Source organism: Mchenga conophoros, linkage group LG16 (genome assembly GCF_057382185.1).
Source record: "Mchenga conophoros isolate Kocher_MC1m ecotype Shallow Benthic linkage group LG16, M_conophoros_male_GT1.1, whole genome shotgun sequence".
Taxonomy (NCBI): domain Eukaryota; kingdom Metazoa; phylum Chordata; class Actinopteri; order Cichliformes; family Cichlidae; genus Mchenga; species Mchenga conophoros.
The window spans coordinates 34,762,906-34,782,388 of NC_140541.1; the positions used below are offsets into that span (position 1 = coordinate 34,762,906).

The window sequence follows — 19,483 nt, forward strand, 5'->3', positions numbered from 1 at the left end:
CTGTAGTGAAATATGACCGTTTCAATAAAACATGCTTTATTGATGGAAGGTGAAAGTATCTCGTCTTTTTCCCCCCCAGTGTTGACTGTTATTAGCTGCACATGTGGCAAATTCCCCTCAAATCAAACTGAATATACAGATCGATAAGGTCGTACACGCCACATTCAAGTTTACTGACAGTAGGCAAAGTCAAATCAAACTTATCCAAGACAGCATGAAATATTACATTACTGATGGCGAACACAAGTGATAACTCAGAAAAACATTAAAACTAGATCACAATAAATTCCTGATATTTACAAAAAAAGAAAACAACCAAACAAACAAACCAAAAAAAAATAGCCTCACCCACTTTTGCTGTTGTACACGTGTGTGTGACCTTCAGTCAGTGTGGTGTAAATCTGCTTCTTAAAGCTACTCCAGAGCCAAACAGTGGGTGACAAATTAAAGGAAAGACCTGAACCCTTGACTCTTGCTGTGGCTGTTGTACCTCTGGCAGAGTTTGGGCACCTTACTCCATTAGAAGGGGAAAAAAAATAATTTCAAAGTTCTTATTCTATAAAAGTGATCCTCTGAATAACACATTTTTAAACTGTTGTCAGTGGTTTCTTCCATACTGAACATATATAAATCATACTTTGGACTTTGCAGTCATAACATCTCGACCCAAGTGAATAACTAAGGGAGATTTGGGGCTGGCATGTTTGACAACTCTCTCCATTAGCAACAACAAAACACCAGATGAGGTGATATCATTTGGCAGAGTGTTATCCTATCCACTAGAGTTGAAGGAACTAATTAAATCGATGCTGAAGTCGTTCTTACTGAGAAACCTGACACTGGTTTTTCCTTTGTCACCCATCTGCAAATACAGTACAACAAAGCCTGACTAAGCTTTATAAGCTTTACAGGTTGAAATTGCAAAAATAAAAGAACCTGGTGTTCGTGCCTGGAACTGCATAACCATAAACTGTATATAAAAGATGGATGTAGCTCTCATGACATCACCCATTGGTTTGTAAAGTCCCATGTTTCGAGAGAGAAACAAAAAATGCAAGTTTGAGGAATTCCTGCTTCACTTTTAGACCCTAAAGCTGCACCCATCTGTTATATACAGTCTAAAACATCTTCTAAAATGATTTTCACATATTCCACCAATGCTAGGATTTAGTAACGGAATAAAAACTACACTGCTCAAAGAAATTAGGGGAACACTTACTTTGCATTTGATAAAATGTTATTTTAAAATCAGGTGAGTCACGTGAAACCAGAATCATCAGCACTATGAGACCTTTAAATAATGTTAGTTAATAAAAAATATTGGTGCTACCCTGCAGCCTCCTAGCAGATGAAAATCCTAGGTGACTTTCTAATGAACGAAGAAGAATTCTTGAGTTATTGTGTTTACAAAATTAGGTGTCTATGCTCTCCAGTGCCCACCTGCCCGACAGACTGAGGACGTTACTCCTTAAAATGGAGATCACAGGCGATCCAACTTATGCTCCTGGTGAGATGGTGTACAGTATGCTGGATGATCTCTTCCTAGATTTGGATAACGTCATCTATGAGTTCCTGAAGAGTCTGGGCGACAGGTCACAGCATCAGATATACGACAATTTCTCAGCTGGAGTCATCTTCTGGTGAATATAAGGTCCACTCCATGGCTTCAGTGTCTTGTCATTCTGGAATTACGCACAGACTACATGCAGCCGACCATTGCCTTTCACTGCACCTACATAACATCTGAGAGTGGCTCTGAGAACTTTATCCTTAACAATGATCAAGGTACGGTTCAAGAGCACATGGAGATCTGTGTGACCCTCCAAGGAAACGCCTCCCTAGATCATCACTAAACCGCTGCCACACCAGCCGTCCTGGCTAATGCTCACCACAGTATCAGACTCTATCACATCTTACAGACGTGCTCAGTGTCAACTGCTGTCATCTGTGAAGAGAACGTGGTGCCAGTGGTAGACCTCCCAAGTTTAGAGGCCATTTTGGCAATGCTCCTCCTGTTCCTTCTTGCAGAAGAAGACAATACCGGCCCTTTTGCTAAGTCGCATAATCAGCATAATCCAGCTCTCCTTGTGTAAAGAACCATCTCTTGATATCGCCTCCACACTCCTGAGACTGTGTTAGCAGACACAGCAAAGATTCTTGTATTAGCATGTACGGATGCTGGAGCATCCTGGAGAAGCTGGACTACCTGTGCAACCTGAATGAGCTGCTCTCATGCTACCAGGAATGACAAGAACCGTAACAAAAAGCAAAACTAAAGAAAAACGCTCACTTTTTGTCGGTTGTCTTGTTGTCATCTCTCCAGTGTAGCTGTCATAGCTTTGACTTAAGTAGGTGCAATGGATTCATTGGTTTCTGCTTCCTTATCAGACGGACTGTGATGAGTAGTCCATTAATTTTCTTGAGCAGTGTATATTCACTAACAGCAGACTAATGGATATTTTTTTCTATTGCAAAAAAAAGATGAAGAAAGAAAAACATCTTTTACATGTAAAAGCAAGTGCTACATTAAATGGTATATTCTATTCAAAGCTTTTCAGAGACATACAGTAAAACATACAATATTTAGAAAACATCAAATTAAGCAATACAAGATGAACGTTTTTTTGTATATATATTAGCTCAGCAGGATTTGAGCTACAGTCTTCGGTGATGTGTTATTTGCTGTGTGAAAACTTCAAATGCTTTTGCTTCACTGACATTAAAATGACTGATAGTGGTGAATTTGCAATATCACGCTGAACAACTGCTCGCACAATCTAGCTTTACAGCAAACTTACAAAGGTCAGTGCTGTCACAAAACGACAACAACAACACGCTAGCTGCACTGCAAAAGATATCTCCAGAAGTCATTTAATCACATATGAACCATCTTGGACATCACAAAAAAGAAAAACAGATCTGTCACAGCGTTCAGGTCAACTTCCTGCACAGCAGCACTCAACCCAGCTGGAAGGCTGCTGTCACTTTGAATGCAGTACTGCTGTGAGAATCTTAGATTAAATGACAGCCCTTTATTGCAGTGTGGTCCTTGTATTGGGAAGCACTGTGGAGCCTTCTGCCCACCGGCCTCCGTGGCCCCCGGATGACAGCCGCTGGTGCTCATCTTCATCCTATTATCCCGCCTCTGTTAACTCTGTGAAGTACTCTGATGTTTGAGAATGTCATAGATGTCGTCCACCTTGCTTAGTCTCTCAAAGAACGGGATAAGATCGAGGAGCTCAGTGTCTGACATGTCATTAAACCAGGATGCTACAGGAACCTGGAGGTGCGGACAAAAGTAGCAGATGGTGGGATTAGAAATTCTTTTAGATAGTCCACTATGACTTTTCTGTGAATGACAGTGTTTGTAATCTAAATGACAAAGTAATCTAAATGACATACTGCATTTTCGGGGTGGAAGATGTAGGAGGCTGGGGAGTTGTCCAAGATGATAACCTTGTTGAGGTCTCTTCCTAAACGGCTCAGGTCTTTTACGTAGTTTCCTTTGTGGAAGACGCAAGCTTCCCGGAAAAGACGGCTCCGAAAGGCCCCCCATTTATCCAACAGGTCTGACACAGGATCCGCATACTATAGAAGCAATACCAAAACAAACTGGATTTGCCATCTCGTAACTTTATCCTCCAAGTGGTTTAATGCAAGTCCATGACATAACTACAAGGTTATTATAGCAGTCTGAAACCAAACGTACAAAACCGCAAACTGAAAACATTTGGTGATCACTCAGAAAATGAGTCTTTTCCTCCAGTAATCCTAAGTGTAATGGTTTGCTTATAAAGGATGAGGACATACCTTTGACAAGCTTGCAGTGAACAGAACACACTCAAACATTTCTCCCATCCTCTTTAGGAATTCATCAACGTGGGGTCTCTTTAACACGTACACCTGAGTGCAGGAGAAAAAGAAATAAATCCAGAATTGGTGCTGCTATTAGAGACAGATTCTGACCATAAAAAGCTCAAAGGACAACAAATGTAAATAAACACTGTAGTTCAGATCAAGTCTATTAGTAAAATCTTGGGGTGAGGGGGAAGTCTACCCCTCCCTGAACCTTGCTGTGTTGGATATCATTTTCTCTTAAGAGGGAGTTCCTCCTCCCCACTGTCACCGTGGTTCTTGCGTTCCTTACAACATAAAGGCTCTTGAAACAACTGCTGTAAATAAACTGAAGTGAATATAAAAACAGCCAATAAACATGTCAGTTCTCTTTTTATCAAAAATATCCCTTAATGAAAAGTGATCATGTCAACTACATATGCCATTATTATCATAACATAAAGAAGAAATAATATGTGCAATAAAACAAAGCAGACGCACCTTAATAGAACTCTACATCTACCTCCACTGAGATGCCGGTGGCCTTGTTTCTGAACCAAGTCATCCCGAATAGGCTTTCCCCACTTTAACAAGCCTATCCTGGATTACTTGAAACAGACCCAGGCCTTTTGAAAGCTCTTCTTTCTTCTGGCCAAGCACAACAGACTGCAGTTGCCATTTGAAGCCAGTAGGGGAAAGGTAATGCCATCCCAATGAGCACCGTACATAATATGCTCAGCATACTGAGATTAATGGCCGTGTTTTCTGAGAAGCCTGCCAAGCTTCCTTCATTTCGTCAGGCCACTGAAATAGGCACCTGCTGCTTGGAGCCATCAACAGAGAGGGCTACAGCTCTGTCAGGCTGCATGTACACTACTTCGCGTGCAAACTGAAGCAAGGATAAACGTCTGTGTTTGATGTTTACAACAGGCATGGTGAGTGCATGGGGGAAAAAAAGAGATTTAGGGTCCCTTGTGATGTCAAATTTACTATAGCAGCAAACAGTAACTTAAGCAGATAAAGGTCCTACCTGGTGAACTGTTCCATCAATTTCCACTGGAATGATAAAATCTGCATTGTTCACTGGCTGTTTGAAACAAAAGAAAAAAAAAAACAAAAAAACGTTTAACTTATAATCTCCAAAGAACTCTTTGAAACAGAGAAAAGAATGACGGCAACAAATTGAGCAAAAATGTTGTGCCAGCCGCCTCTGAGAAGCACAAACACTGAATAAATGGATTCTTCTCCCATCGATTACTGAAACATAGGCACTATAGAAAGTGAGAAGGCTGCTTCTCTGATATCAGCATCATTGCAAGTGTATTCCATATATGGTATAAGACCATGGCCTAAATTGGTATACTATGAGCTAATGCAAGTAAGACAGATTGAGTATATCCAGAAGCTGTTAGTATGCATTCACGTGCACGGGATTTTCCTATTTCCTGCAGCAGCAAATAGTGCAAATGATTTTGATCATTTATTCTAATGGCAGACAAAGTTAATAAAACATTGTCGTTATTCTCAAGCAAATTTCACCAGCAATAGCAGCAGCTTGAACTCCATCCTCTTTTAGATCTGCTCACCATCAGCTTACAGCGAGCAGGCTGTGTGAGCTAACAAGAACATTTCAACAACTTCCAAGCATTTCAACACCCCAGTATAGACAAGACTGGCTTTTTTCTCACCTTCACTGGTAAACAGGGTGATTATACTGTAATGCATTTTTTTAAACTTGTGATAATTTATATCTACCTCTGTATTACATTGATTTAATTTGCACTATTATGTTCTTTTGTGGCTTTAACTGTGTAGTGATACTTTGCATACAAATTCTTATGCATTTAACTAAACATCCATACATTTCTTTTATACATTATTATTGTTATTTTCTTTCATGTTTGATGTAACTGTTTGATCATTTAATGGTAAGATTTTCTAAACCACAGTAGAGAAGGTCACTGAGATCTCTTCCAGATCAAACACTGTGCACCCAAAGCTAATTTCATTTCATTATGACATTAATTTTAGCAGCTTTTTGCAAAAAAAAAAAAAAAAACCCCAAAAAACCAAAAAAAACCAAACAAACCACCCTTTCTTTCAGATATAAAGAACTCTTAAAGCAGTTCATGTGTCAAAGTAACAGCAACTTTTACACTCCGCGTTGTGTTAAACATGGAGCTCAGAGGAGGTGTGACCCCGTTTAGCCGACACTAATATCCGGTGACATCTTTCAGGACAGGCTGTGACCGCAGAAGGACTAAACAGCACGCGGCATTCATTACATAATTTGTCGTGATACAGGAGCCTCGACTTCTGGCATTGATTACTTTATTCACTGAATGCTACCATACAAGGTATCAAACAGCCCGAAAGGAAGCTGCATGATACTTCATTAAAAACACGCAATACAGTATATCAACACTCATGAATGCAGTAACATAGTTTCACAAAATATCTTATGTAAATATGAATTTTATGTAGGTGTTCTATAGAAGACAGATTTACTTTTCTTTCTATAAAAGCTAATATTAATTTCCTAAGATCTTGGGGTTTTATGTTGAAGGCTGGATCTGGATTGTGAAAAATATAAAATATGTTGTGTCTCCCCTAAATTTGTACCAATCATGTGTCTCCTTTGTATGTTTTTTTTTCCGCAGGTAGACTAATTACTTTAACATGGAAGCCTAGTAGAAATAAGAGCAAGAGGGTCCATGTGAACCAAGGCCAAGAATGTAAGAAGGTCTACAGAATCATCGTAATCCATATATATATATATATATATATATATATATATATATATATATATATATATATATATATATATATATATATATAGCTAGCTTACCTTAAATGAACTATGCACTAGTGTTTCGTCCAAATCAATGACCACACAGATTTTTCCTTCATCATTTGATTCCATCTGTGGGAGCAGTGGTTCTCCGGGCAGCTGAAGAAGAGCACACAGTTTAGACCTCAGCTGTGTAAGGCAAAAACATTTTTTCAGTGAAGTTTCAAATACAACATGCGCAAGAAATACGGTCTCACCATTTCAATATGCTGGGAAAGTCATTCGGATTATTATGAGTGTGTGCTTGTGTTTCTAGTCACTTAAGCGCTTTAACAGTGTTGTGTTGTTTCAGTAAGAGGTTACGGGGAACCTGGGATGGTACAGCTGCTACTGTGCTGACGGAACATGTAGATATCGCTATAGTGTGTCTCATCCGTCAACGTGCGGTCAGTGATTAGAGTTCATTAATGTGATTCGGCTTCTAAAAACAAGTTGGTATGAACAAACAGGTTGTTGGTAACACTGATGGATGTGTTGTCCATCAGTGAGCTGCCACGTGAGCCTAATGGCAGAGCTGGAATTTGACACAGATACCACACAATATGCCAAGTCTCAGTTCTGTGTGTTCACTGCCACGGTTGGCATCAGAACAATCAAATGAAAAAAATAAGATAAAAATATTAATTAAGATAAGATTAAGATAGCAAAAGAAGGTAATATTATGCACCAAAAATACTGCAATGATAAAAACATGCATTCAATAACGTGCAAAGAAAGGAAATTACTATTATTTTAATTTAACATATAGGTTCTCCTCCTTATTTAATTTCTTGTTAAATTTTTTGAATGATTAATTATTTAATTTGTAAAATCTTCATTTTGTATTTATCGCCTTATTTTCTCCCAGAAACCTTTGAGTTAACATGATAAAAAGGGCTAAAAGCTATTTTTCTTTTTTTCTTTTTTCTTTTTAAGGTAGCTAACGTTTTTGTGTTGACCCCATCCGCAGCAAGACTCATCAGTTTGAAAATGTACATTTATTAGTTAACAATGTCAAAAAATTCACTGTTTATTTAAATATTTAGAGGATAAAAAGGCAAATAAATCAAATTAAAGTAATATTTTATCACATATTTAAACCTGATCTATTTCTCTTTTCTTTATTTTATGTTTTTAAAAGACACTTCTGTTACACACCTACTCTTCAATCACAGGAATTTATTTGGTGATGCAGAAAATATACAAATGTTGTTTTCCTCGTTTCTGCTGACAAGTTTCTTTTAAGCAAATAGAATTGGAGCTACGACAGCACAGAACACAAGCCAAGAATTCCCGTTCAGTTGTTCAATACCTTAAAACTGGACATCAGCACTGAGCAGCACTAAGCATTAAAATGATTAAGGTTCATTTTATTTTAACACTTTTTACAAATACTGAATAGGGCTACTGAATTACAATACGGATTATTTTTAGCATTAATCTCTTATTTTATTTGTGATTATGTTGTATTTGAAGATTATATTTTTTGTGTTCTTTAAAGATCTCATCAGATAACATTTGGAGTAGGCGGCACTCACAGTAATCATTTTGCACAGAAGTATTCTTATGACGTGTTAAATACCCCCTATGTACATGAGTGCACACACAGTTTGAAGCCCAGCAAAACAGAGAAATTTGTTAACCACTGTTATGATAACCGTTACCTCCACAGGCATTTTTAGATTTTTTTGAGTCAGCTAGTGTAAGGAAGCTTGCCTGTGTTAAGCTTCCTTTATGAAGACCAATGCTTGCTATCTATCTATCTATATCTCATTGGTTTTATATATTTCCTGCTATTTTCTTTTCTTTTTTTTCTTTTTTGTAAAAACAAAAAATGTACATCTGTTACTTATTTACAACTCCTTACCAAGATAATATGACAATTCCGTTTAAAAAAAATAAATCTTATCTTTTTTCATTGTCACAACAAGTCAAGCAGAAGTAAACCATTACTCTGTTTATGGTCTTCCAATCACATGCTGCCAGCAGGGAAGTTACAGAGTACCCTTTTAATGTTGGATATTTTGCATACCACACGCATAACATGGTTTAAGGTGTTCCTCTCGTCTCTTCTGTACTTAATTTTTTAATTTTATTTTATAAAATCAGACACCATTGTATCTGCCTGATGTTTAATCCCTGATACTTTGGTCGGGCTATAACTTGGAAAATTTTTAAATATTATCATGTATAACAAACTTATACCCATTTCTGCTTTACTATATTTCAAATTTATTTCCAATTCGTTTTACTTTAAAGATAAATTTTTTTTATATGTTTGTTGTGTTTAATGTAATTTTACCAAACAAATTTCTCAACTTTGGGATAAATGAAGTACTTCTTATCTTATACCTCCTCAGTTGGTGTGATGCAGTAATCACATTCACAAGTCTCATAGGACTCATCGTCACTCTGATCCTCGTCTGACTCTCTGCTTTGTTCAGAATCATTGTTATCTTCAGTCTTCATAAGCACCATGTCCCTTTCCTGAACACTGTGAATAATTCCTACAGGGGGTCCAGTTTCTTTTGAAATCTCATTTAACACACACTCCTCTTCAACAGCTGAGCTGTTCATGTCAATAACTTCATTAATTCCAAATGTGTCGGACACGCACTCCTCTGGGCACAACCCAGTGGCCGCCAGCTCTTTCAGAGATATTAGAGCATCTTGACTCTGACTCCTAGAAGCATTCTCATCATTAGTTATTTGATCATGCGAGTTTCTTTCTAAAATAAATCCATTCAGGGCTTGTTTAAAAGATGACTGAATGCTTTTAATCTGATAGACATAGTATTCCTCAACACCTGGCTCACAAAGCTGTCTATTTTCATCATTATCTATAAGTGACCAGTACGGTTCCTTTTCAGAACATGTAATAAATACGTCGTCTTCAGGCTCAGGCTTGGCTTTGTCATCCTCTGTGTAATCAGTGATGCTCGCAGTCTCATCAATTGCAGAAGGTTTGGGTTCACAATAGTGAGAACTGCACAAAATATCTTCATAAGCATCACCTTCAACAGAAATTTCCTTGGCTAATGGTGCAAACATGCTCCCCTCGGGACCAGTGGATGGGCGAACTTCAGCTTCTTCAGAAACGTGGTCATCAGAGGCACACGCTTCTTCATCAATAGGGGCTTTATCATCCTCGGCTGTCTCATCATTTTCTGCATAAACGACACCGTTCTCTGTTTTGCTTTCGTCATCCTCTTCAAAACTTGATTCTGATTTTGCGATGAGCCAATCCTCAGATTGAGTCTCTAAATTACAAGACCCATCACTCTGGTCCACATCCACTTCCTCATAAGTATCTTCAGATGCATCGTCAGAACAAGTGTCTGTGTCTTTTACATTAGCTTCCCTGTTAATATCTTCAAACTGATATAAAGTTTTGGCTTTATGTTTCTTTGCCTCTTCTTCCAGATACAGGTGGTCATGGATATCTCCGCCATCGAAGCAAGAGATGTAGCGCTGCTTTTGTGTAAATATGTGTCCGTAATAGTCCACTTTGTCAAACAAATCAAAGTAATCCTCAACAGTGACATCAACAGTTTTCGATTTATTCTCATCACTTTGCTGTACTTCCTCATCTTCAAAAGATTCCCACTCTGTCTGCTCATCGCTGGAATCTTCCTGAGGTCCTTTGTCAGATTCCTCAGATGAATCGGAGAAGGGATCAGATGGAATACTGCCCTCAGGACAAGTCTTAAAGGATTTGGTTTCCACAGAGGAGCAATCTGAGGAACCATCTTCTTCACCGCTGGACTCGGATTTATACGGTTCTTGGCTTACTTCGTAGTCATCATTTCCACACGGCTCACCAGATTCCGTGGACACCTCTGTCGTAAGAGCTTGTTGAAAGTCTTCTTTGGTGTACTCGTGCGTCTCCCAGAGATCAGTTGCAAAGGCAACATTTTCAGTGTCATCAAAGTAAACTTGTACAGGTGTGTCTTCTGAGGAACTGTGAGATTCTTCATCACTGAACTCTGTTTCATTTTGTTTGGCTTTATAGCTCAAATCATCTTCAAAATCGCCATCATCATCATCATCATCATCATAATAATCTTCTTCCTCTGCTTCTTCATCATCTTCATCATTTGTAAATTCAGTTTCATCTGATATTTCGTCGTACTCACAGACTTCAGGATTACAGTTGAGTGAGTCCATGGTTTCACATTGCTGAAAGTTCTCTGTTGATGTGTCTGACTCGGAGTCAAAGCCGTCACTCTGCTGTTGTGACGGCTCATATTGTTGTAGAGCCTCGGGGTGGTCTGTGCATTCAAGGTTGAAATCGCACCTTCCACAAAGGCCCAAACTGCCACAGTTCACTTCCAATTCATCAGCGTCAAGGTCAGAAATCTCCAACTGCTGATCGGAGGGCTTACATTTCTGAAACAATTGGAGGTGTTCTGCGCACTGTTCACAGCAAGCACTACATTCAGAAGCTGAGCTATGATTACCACAGTGTTCAGAGGACTTAAAACACTCACAGTGTTGAGTACATTCATCACACGGTTGGCTTAACTCTGAAGTCTCGCACTTATCGAGGATCTGGTCGGATTCAAAAAATCCATTGCTCTCTGAATATTGCTCAAAGCTGTCAGCGTGTCCATTAAAGTATGTGCAGGATTCAAGCTCATCCGAGTTCAGGTTGCATTGTTCCAAACAAGGAATAGATGGGTCCATTTCTTCGCTGACAGCCTGCTCAGTATATTCCTGAAGGAGGACCTTTACTCCTAGTTCAGCACTTCCCTTTGATGGGCCAGTGAGATCTGCAGCTTCTGTTAATCTGGGGACCTGGCACTGCTCAGCAAACATGGCTTCAGTGGATGGTTCCCCTTCTCTAGTGCCTTTGTTTTGCTCAGAGTTTTCCAAATACATCACGAAAGTATTTATCAGACTTTGTCCAAAGCTTTTACTCCATGCATTTGTATCTGTAGAGACCAACTCCCAAATGACTGGCATCCAACTGTAAAGTCCATTCAGAGTGAAAAGTCACAGAGCTGGTGGGGGGGAGTAGCAGTCTGCATGAGAGAGTAACAGCAACAGGAGCAGCATGCCTGATGACATGACAGGTTGTCACAACCAAAACTGAGACTGAGCACTTGACTCGACCCTCCCTTTGCCAGAGACCAAGAAATTTATTTTGGGGACTTGGAAACACGTGACAAATAACTTGTGGAATATCAAATCTCAATAAAAGGCTGAACTAAGGCATAAATATGAAACTGACACTTGAGAACGTCTTGGCCACTTGATCTTGAGACCGTAGCAGCCAAAAGTGATGTTTTCAAAGGCTACACCAAGTTTAACCATAATTAGTATTGTCAGTTGTCCAAAAACACAAGAAGAAAAAAAACTGTATGAAACATAAGATCAGGCCCTCACATTCCAGTCATTTTTATATTTTGTCATCACACAAGTTTCTGTTTATGAATTTATAATCTAATATTAATTAGTATGGTTCTTTATATTTACCCTACCTTCAAACATAATAATAATAATAATAATAATAATAATAATGATGATAAGAAGAAGAACAACAACAACTCATACTGTCTACCAGAATTCCCCTCTACTAAAAGGGTAAAAACAGCTACGCTAACATGTGTTGATCAATGGCATCTTCCGAGAAAGCATTGCAAAGCAGCAATGACAGATCAGGCATGCATTTCTGCAACATTTACGCCATTTCCGGCTTTCCTACAAGTCCATGATTGATGTCTGAACATGGAGTACTTTTTCACCAAGCCCGGGGGAGATGCTCTTGTAAACATGAAAGCCAAGAAACCAATATGGAAGCCAAGAAAACATGTGTTTCAGGCATCAAACAGCTGCCAATCATGCTGCCCACATGCTGTTCAAAGATGATCAAGGGGGAGGGTGAGAGAAAGTTGATATCTCAGGGAAGAGCAAGGGAGGGGGGTTAAAAGATGCACTTACTTTTGTCCCATTTTCTTCTAGCGAGAGAGGGGCGTTGATTTTTACTGGAGGTGGTTTGGCGTCTTTGTTACACAGACAACTGAAGAGACGGCGAAGAAAACCTCTGCTGTAAGACTTCTTTGAGCTGGAAACAGCAACAGAACCTGGATCATAGGGAGACAGAGAGAAGACAGAATTCATACTGTACTCGTGTGACAGCACTAGATCAGTTGTACTAGATCAGTTTTACTGCAAACTCTCTGTATAACTATGTAAGCAAATGTAATGTCTAGTACTGTGATTAATGCATTCTGGACTTAATTAATGCCAATGATGTCAGCATTGGCGCCTCTGCTCATTCGACTTATCCAATCTGTGCATTGTTCCAGCCGTGCTGTCACTACATTTTATCCCCAAAAATAGTCTGGTGAAGACATCTGGGTCCAGTCGGAGCTCCAGTGTCTGATTTGTTAAGTTGAATGCCAAGAACTGTCTTGTACATGGGCATTATTAGCTAGTTGTTAATTAACCTGGCTGATAAATGTATCAAACTGAACTTTCATGGCTGATTTTACAATCCACATAATTTTAGAAATGAATAATAAACGTGGTTTATGCTGAGTCCAGAGCTGCATTTCCTAGAACGTCCCTCATGAGGCTTGCTCCAGAAGTGATTTAGACCCAATAGACTGCCATGTTAGAGCAAAAAGTAGTTTTAATTTACTGCAAATAGCTGCTTTAGGATACATTTGTTTTCTCCCATAAAACAGATCATAATGAAACCTATGATAATAGCAATGCATTTAAAAGACTAAACAAATGAATAGCAAGAGCTCATTTGCTAAAACTTTCTGGGTTTTGTGGGCCTGTGTGTCACCAGATGTTACAACTCATGATTTAGTCCTTATTTATCTTGTGCTAGATAACAAGGGATGATATTTTTGTTTTAAACAACTTATCAGTTTAAATCACAGAAGACTTAGGGTTAACCACTCTAATCCCAACAGAGCCTGCTAAGCTTCATGCTCAAAAACCAGAGTGTTTGGGAGTTTCTGGACTTTTATTTATAGTAATTAGTAAGGATATGTGTCTGTGCTATACACTCATGCAATCTACGGAAACACCAAGTTAACTTAACACACAGTACATGGTTAAACTCCATGTGATACAATTTCATTGACACGAGGGACTGCCCTATACTGAGTACTAATATTTATTATGGAAATTAGATTTTAATCTCACTGAGATTTTTTTTACCTGGTTAAATAAAGGACTAATAATTAGAAGAAATAAACAGACTTGCAGAAGGTCTGTTTTTGTATTCATCTTTAAGAGCTGATATTCACAATATAAGATGAAAAAATAAATTCAAGGCTATAATTAATGTGAACTGATTACATTAATGTTTTTAACATAAAAAGTACAAAAGTGAGAAGAAAAAAAAATCATTTTGAACCCGAGTCTTTCTCTGCTGAACTCTTGAAAATGTATGAACATAATTCATTAAAATGCAGTTGTAGATCTAAGATATGACCACGCAATACACATAACTTCTCGGATACTAGAGGTCACTTTGAATTTGCCAATGCCGCATACCTCAGAAGGAACAGCTTCTGGCACATACAAGTGGTGGACAACATCGCATCAGCTGGTGTGAGAGTGATGAAAGCCAGCATTTACAAAGAAAGAAAAACTGACAAACTAGCTGAGCCTTGATGACCAGTCAGAGCTGTCAGCTAAAGCATTAGCATGCTGCTCAGACTACATCTGTTGCCTTAGTGGATAATACAAACCTATCAAGATGTTTTGTGTGTAAATGTGTGATGATTGTGAAAGTAGCATTCATGTACTGATATTACCGATTGACTAACACAGAAGTGTTAAGACTGATGCTTCAAAAAAAAAACCAACAAAAAAAAAAAAAAAACCAACACAATAAAAACCCAATATGTATATATTTGTATATATTTGGCTGATATTAGGGCTGGGCGATATGGCCTAAAATCCATATCGGGGTATCATTTGAAGCACGTGTGGTAACGATATATATCACGATATATTCTTTTCTTCTGTATAACGCATTTTCCACACTATAAGGCACACTTAAAATCCTTTAATTTTCTCAAAAAATCGAGAGTGTGCCTTATGTATGAATTCTGGTTGTGCTTACTGACCTCAAACCGATTTTGGCGTGCAGAAATCTGTTAAAAAATGTTTTAGTACAACTTTGGTAAGCCACACTGCTTGATGGATTGTCAGAGCATTACGGCTGCCGTAGTGAGGAGCTTCGCAGAGTAACCTGGGTCCAAAACTCGGTCATCTTCAGGTCCCAAAGTCAAACGAACACTAAGAGTTAAAAATGGTCTAAATTCTTTCATCTTTAATAAAATCATCAGCGTTGCTGCTTTCCCAGGTGTAACAATTAAGTTTAAAATCCAGGCATCCATGAAAACAGATTTTATTAAATTTAACGGAGTTAGAAGTTAACAGGAAGTTAGCTCGCTAGTTTCCACCTAAGCATTTCATACCATGTTCTGACAGAGATTTTTGAAACAGGGGTATGAATAAATGACCACATTAAGCCTCCAGTTTTAAACATAAACACTGTTAACAAAACGGCAGTAAAGGGTGAGCCATTTATATGGATACACCATAATAACATGGGAATGGTTAGTGATATTAAAGTCCTGTTTGTGGCACATTAGTATATGTGAGGGCGAGAGGCGCAGAGCAGAGGCGCCAATGCTAACTCCTCAAGATGGGTGGTGACCATGGTGGCCATTTAGAAGTCGGCCATCTTGGATACAACTTTTGTTTTTTCAATCCGGTCGTAAAGTCTGACGTCACTAGCCGTGTCTGGGCCTAAACTCCGCTGCAGGTCCATATATCAAACGATCACTATGGCACTACTGAGAGTTGAAAAACTGTCTAAAGTCTTTCATCTTTAATAAAATGATCAGCGTTCTGCTCTACCAGGTGTAACAATTGAGTTTAACATCCAGGCATCCATGAAAACGGAATTTATGACATTTAACGGAGTTAGAAGTTAGCAGGAAGTTAGCTCGCTAGCTTCTATCTAAATACAATATAGCATGTCCTGACTGCGGGGTTTTGGAAACAAATTAAAACGTACAGCTCTGTTATCACTTCCAACATAAATGAAGACAGAAAGCTAAACAGCAGTGACGTTTGTAGGGTTACTGAAGGTTGGCTAGCTGGTATATAATGATGTGCTACGTGACCGCTAGCGACACAGCTATGTTAGCATAATATAAACAAGCTAACTTTTTTCCACTTGATGAAAGTTAACGTGAATGTTCTCGGTGGTCAGGAACAAATGTAATCGCATGGCAGGATGCTGTAAAAGGACCAAACTTCAGCCAGGAGAACAACTGAGATAATCCATCCATAATACGAGGTTAGTCATTCATATACTGCTGCATGGGCTGGGCTGTAGTTACATCCTAAGGTTTTAAAAACTGAGCTTAAATAAATGATTAGCGGTAATAAAAGCCGAGGGAGGTCAACAGTGATCACTGACTGTTTTAGAAGCTTTTTGAGATCAAATAGAAGAAAATACAAAACATTAAACATGTTAACAACACAAAAGCCATATTAAACGCAGACTACTTTAGGCCCGGAAGTAGGATTCGGCACGTCATCACTTAACGACCGGATAGGAAGAGGGCCATGTGCCCATTAGCCACATATACTAATGTGCCACAAACAGGACTTTAATATCATCAACCATTCCCATGTTATTACGGTGTATCCATATAAATGGCCCACCCTGTAGTGATGATGACGCTGGCACATTTTAATGGGGAGGCGGAGTCTGTTTCCAGCTGAAGAGCAAAGAGGCAGAGCCTCTGTGAGCCTACGTAGAGTGAAAAACTTGTTTATAGTGTCCAAAACACCAGCGATGTTCCTGTGATCACCATTAAAAGCTAGCAGGAGTGCTTAATCACAAAAACTCTTATTGGTGCTCCATCCACTCCTGTTTGTTTTACACAGTAAAAAACCCGCAGTCAGCCTCCAGAAGCTGTATTAAAATCTGCAGATTAACTGTTAACTTAGTCTGATAGCAGCCTGGTTAAATCATACAGCTAGGTAAAGGCTGACAGCAGCCATCCTATTTCACATGTAGGTGATACCTGCAGCAAACAGGGGCGAGTCTAAAGAGGAGCATGCAGTGTACTAGACCATGCTAATTTCAAGGCTTCATAACATTTTTCAGATTAAAAGTGAAGTAATATGAAAGACTATATTAATCAAATTGCATTAATAGTTAAAATATAAAATTAAAAGCCTTTTTCTCAAGCCAATGAAAATGTACATGAGCCAAGGACTAAATTAAATTAAATTATTAAATATTGCCTGCACCATCATAACATCTGTTATCAGCAACAGTAAAACGTGGCTCCTATTGTCAGGAAGCCTTCCAAGAAGAGAGACTAAAGGAAAAAAATTTTATGCCTTGAATTCTTATTCTATATCTTATTTGATTTGATTTTAATGTTTGACTGTACTTGAGATTATTATTATTAAATTCTTTTGCATTTAGGAAAATTTCTTTTTTTTTTTTTTAAGGAAAACAAAGAAAAGATCACTATGACATGCACATACAATCAAAGGGTTTAGGTGTTTTTTTTGACAGATATTGTATGCAGTTAAACTTTAAACCATTGCAATTTCCAAAATAGAAACCAATGAACAGTTAATTCTGAAAGACCCACGTTTTCTTGCTTGAATATTTATTATTGCTGGTTAATAAGACAAAAGTACGTCTTACCTGATATTTCGATAGAAAAATCAGTAGATCACTTGATTACTAAAATAATCGGTTTTGTGCATTTGTTTTTGAAAAACAGTGAACAGTAACCTTTATTAACCAGTTTGGAACGGTTTCAGCTCCATCCCTTAACAAGTCTGACCTACTTTCAAGTGTTATGCTGGATGGGTTTGGCATGTTCGTCAGCTGTGGCTGAAAGTGGTCAACACCACTGGGGAGCAGTCATTGTCAAGGCATGCTTGCTGGGACATACCTGACTTGATGAATGATGAAAAGCTTGTGTTCAAAACATGTGTGAAGGAACTGGGCAGGTGAAGCTCAAAGTTAAAAGAAAAACATCATGGTGTCCAGTTCTCTGTTATTACACATCAGTGAGCCTAAAATAGCTCGCCAGAGGCCGACTTCAGTTAATGATGAGATTGTGTATATAAATAAAAAAAACTGTCACAAGTAGCAGGAAAGAACTGTTTACGCAGCACAGTAACACTTCAGTGCAGGAACTAAATAAAAAAATTAAATGAAACCACTGAGAGTGAGGACTGTGAACCATAAAATCACTCCTAAAGGTTCCAAACTTTGTGTTGCAAATGCCAACACAAACACAATCCCAGAATGCACTGACAGCTCTGGCTCCTGTCAGCGTGAGTTAACGTCCAAAATAAATATAAGATGAATAACTCTTCTGATAGCTAATATTCTGTGGGGATGAAAAGTAAAACTGTACTATTAAAAGGAAACACCACTAAAGAAACCATCTGACACCATACGCGTGCCCTCCATATGAGCAGCAGTTGCTAAAAGGGAACTATTATGGCAAAATCGAGACTGCACAAAAAGGCCACAGAGCTAAGGTTAAACAAGTTTACCTTTTAAAAAAATAAAAAGGGTTAAAGTAGGAAACTGTTACAGTAGACATATACAGTCTCAGCATTGTACTGCTTTGTGTGCAGTGTTTTAGGTGCTGCTTTAACCTGCAAACTAAATTATAATTAAAGCTGCAAGCAGCGTTACGAGGGCCCTCGCACCCCCGGCGCGTCGAGCCAAGCCCAACACCTAAAACCAGCACCTCCGATCTGATGTCACATTGATGGAATTCATGCATTTAACCACCAGCTAACATTTCAAGTCATTCATTCATGATTAGTTAGTCGTTCCACTAGGTGGCGCTCTAACCATTATGTACAAATGGCATAACAATCACTTCCGAGCTCGAGTCTCATCACACCTGAGACGTTTGGGAGAGATTGGACATTGTGTTTTTGAGTGACAGCAGATTACTGCTTTTTGGCGAGTGATTCAAACTCTAAGTGCCACCATAACCACCCCGTTTCACTGAACGTAAAAAGCTTCGCAATTTAAAATCACAAAGGTCTTTAGATTCCACACACTGGAGATTGGTTCAATATGATGAAATCCCTTGGAGGAGTTCGTCAAAGAACGGTGCATGGAAAGAGGGGAAAATGTCGCCAAAATTACACATTAATTTTAAAATGGCTGACTTCCTGTTGGATTTGGGATATTGCACCAAGAGACTTTTTTGTACATCTTGATATCTCCTATAAGCTTACCAGGTTTCAGAATCATACATAGAACACAGAGCAGGGGCTGTGGTTTTGAAATTTTGTAGGGGGCGCTGTGGAGCCACTTCGCGCTATTCAATGAAAATGATCACATGCCAACAAAGCGTTCATCCATTTGGAGGTGTGTGCCAAATTTCAAGCCTCTATAAACTTGCCAAGACCCTCAAAAGCCACTTCATCTTTCATGTTGAACAGCGTTGCCACCAGGGTGCGCCGTTCAGTTTAAACTCACAATTTTTGCACTGAAGCATCACGAGGGACTGATGGTGATATTCACCGCTTTTGAGGTGGCCAAGATGAACCTGTGAAAATCAGTACAACAAAATTAAAGCCATGACATTTCCTGTTGCCACTAGGTGGCGCTGTCCGTATTTCCGACAATGGGCACATCAATCTGTTCAGGGCGGGTCTGACATCATGCCTGTAAAGTCTGGTACTGATCAGACTGGATTTCATTGAGTTATACTAATTTGTTTCTTCATGGCGTGACATCAAAGTTCGCCATGCTGCTGGGGTCACACCCTT

The 19,483-nt window shown here is 38.8% G+C and overlaps 1 protein-coding gene across 2 annotated transcripts in view; it reads right to left on the reverse strand.

The window, feature by feature from the left end:
* Positions 1-13: 13 nt before the first annotated feature.
* LOC146557208 (carboxy-terminal domain RNA polymerase II polypeptide A small phosphatase 1-like) overlaps positions 14-19,483 on the reverse strand; it is a 35,801-nt gene continuing 16,331 nt past the window's right edge. The window contains exons 2-7 of one of the 2 annotated variants that reach the window (XM_085250681.1): positions 12,608-12,750; positions 6,683-6,784; positions 4,865-4,921; positions 3,811-3,903; positions 3,403-3,588; positions 14-3,280 (exon numbers count right to left, since the gene is read on the reverse strand). In XM_085250681.1, the coding sequence (XP_085106807.1) occupies positions 3,149-3,280; positions 3,403-3,588; positions 3,811-3,903; positions 4,865-4,921; positions 6,683-6,784; positions 12,608-12,750 (713 nt within the window). In that variant the 3' untranslated portion in view covers positions 14-3,148. Of the gene's footprint in view, positions 3,281-3,402; positions 3,589-3,810; positions 3,904-4,864; positions 4,922-6,682; positions 6,785-9,016; positions 12,547-12,607; positions 12,751-19,483 lie in introns of those variants that run through there. The other variant, XM_085250680.1, reaches the window with a different exon arrangement.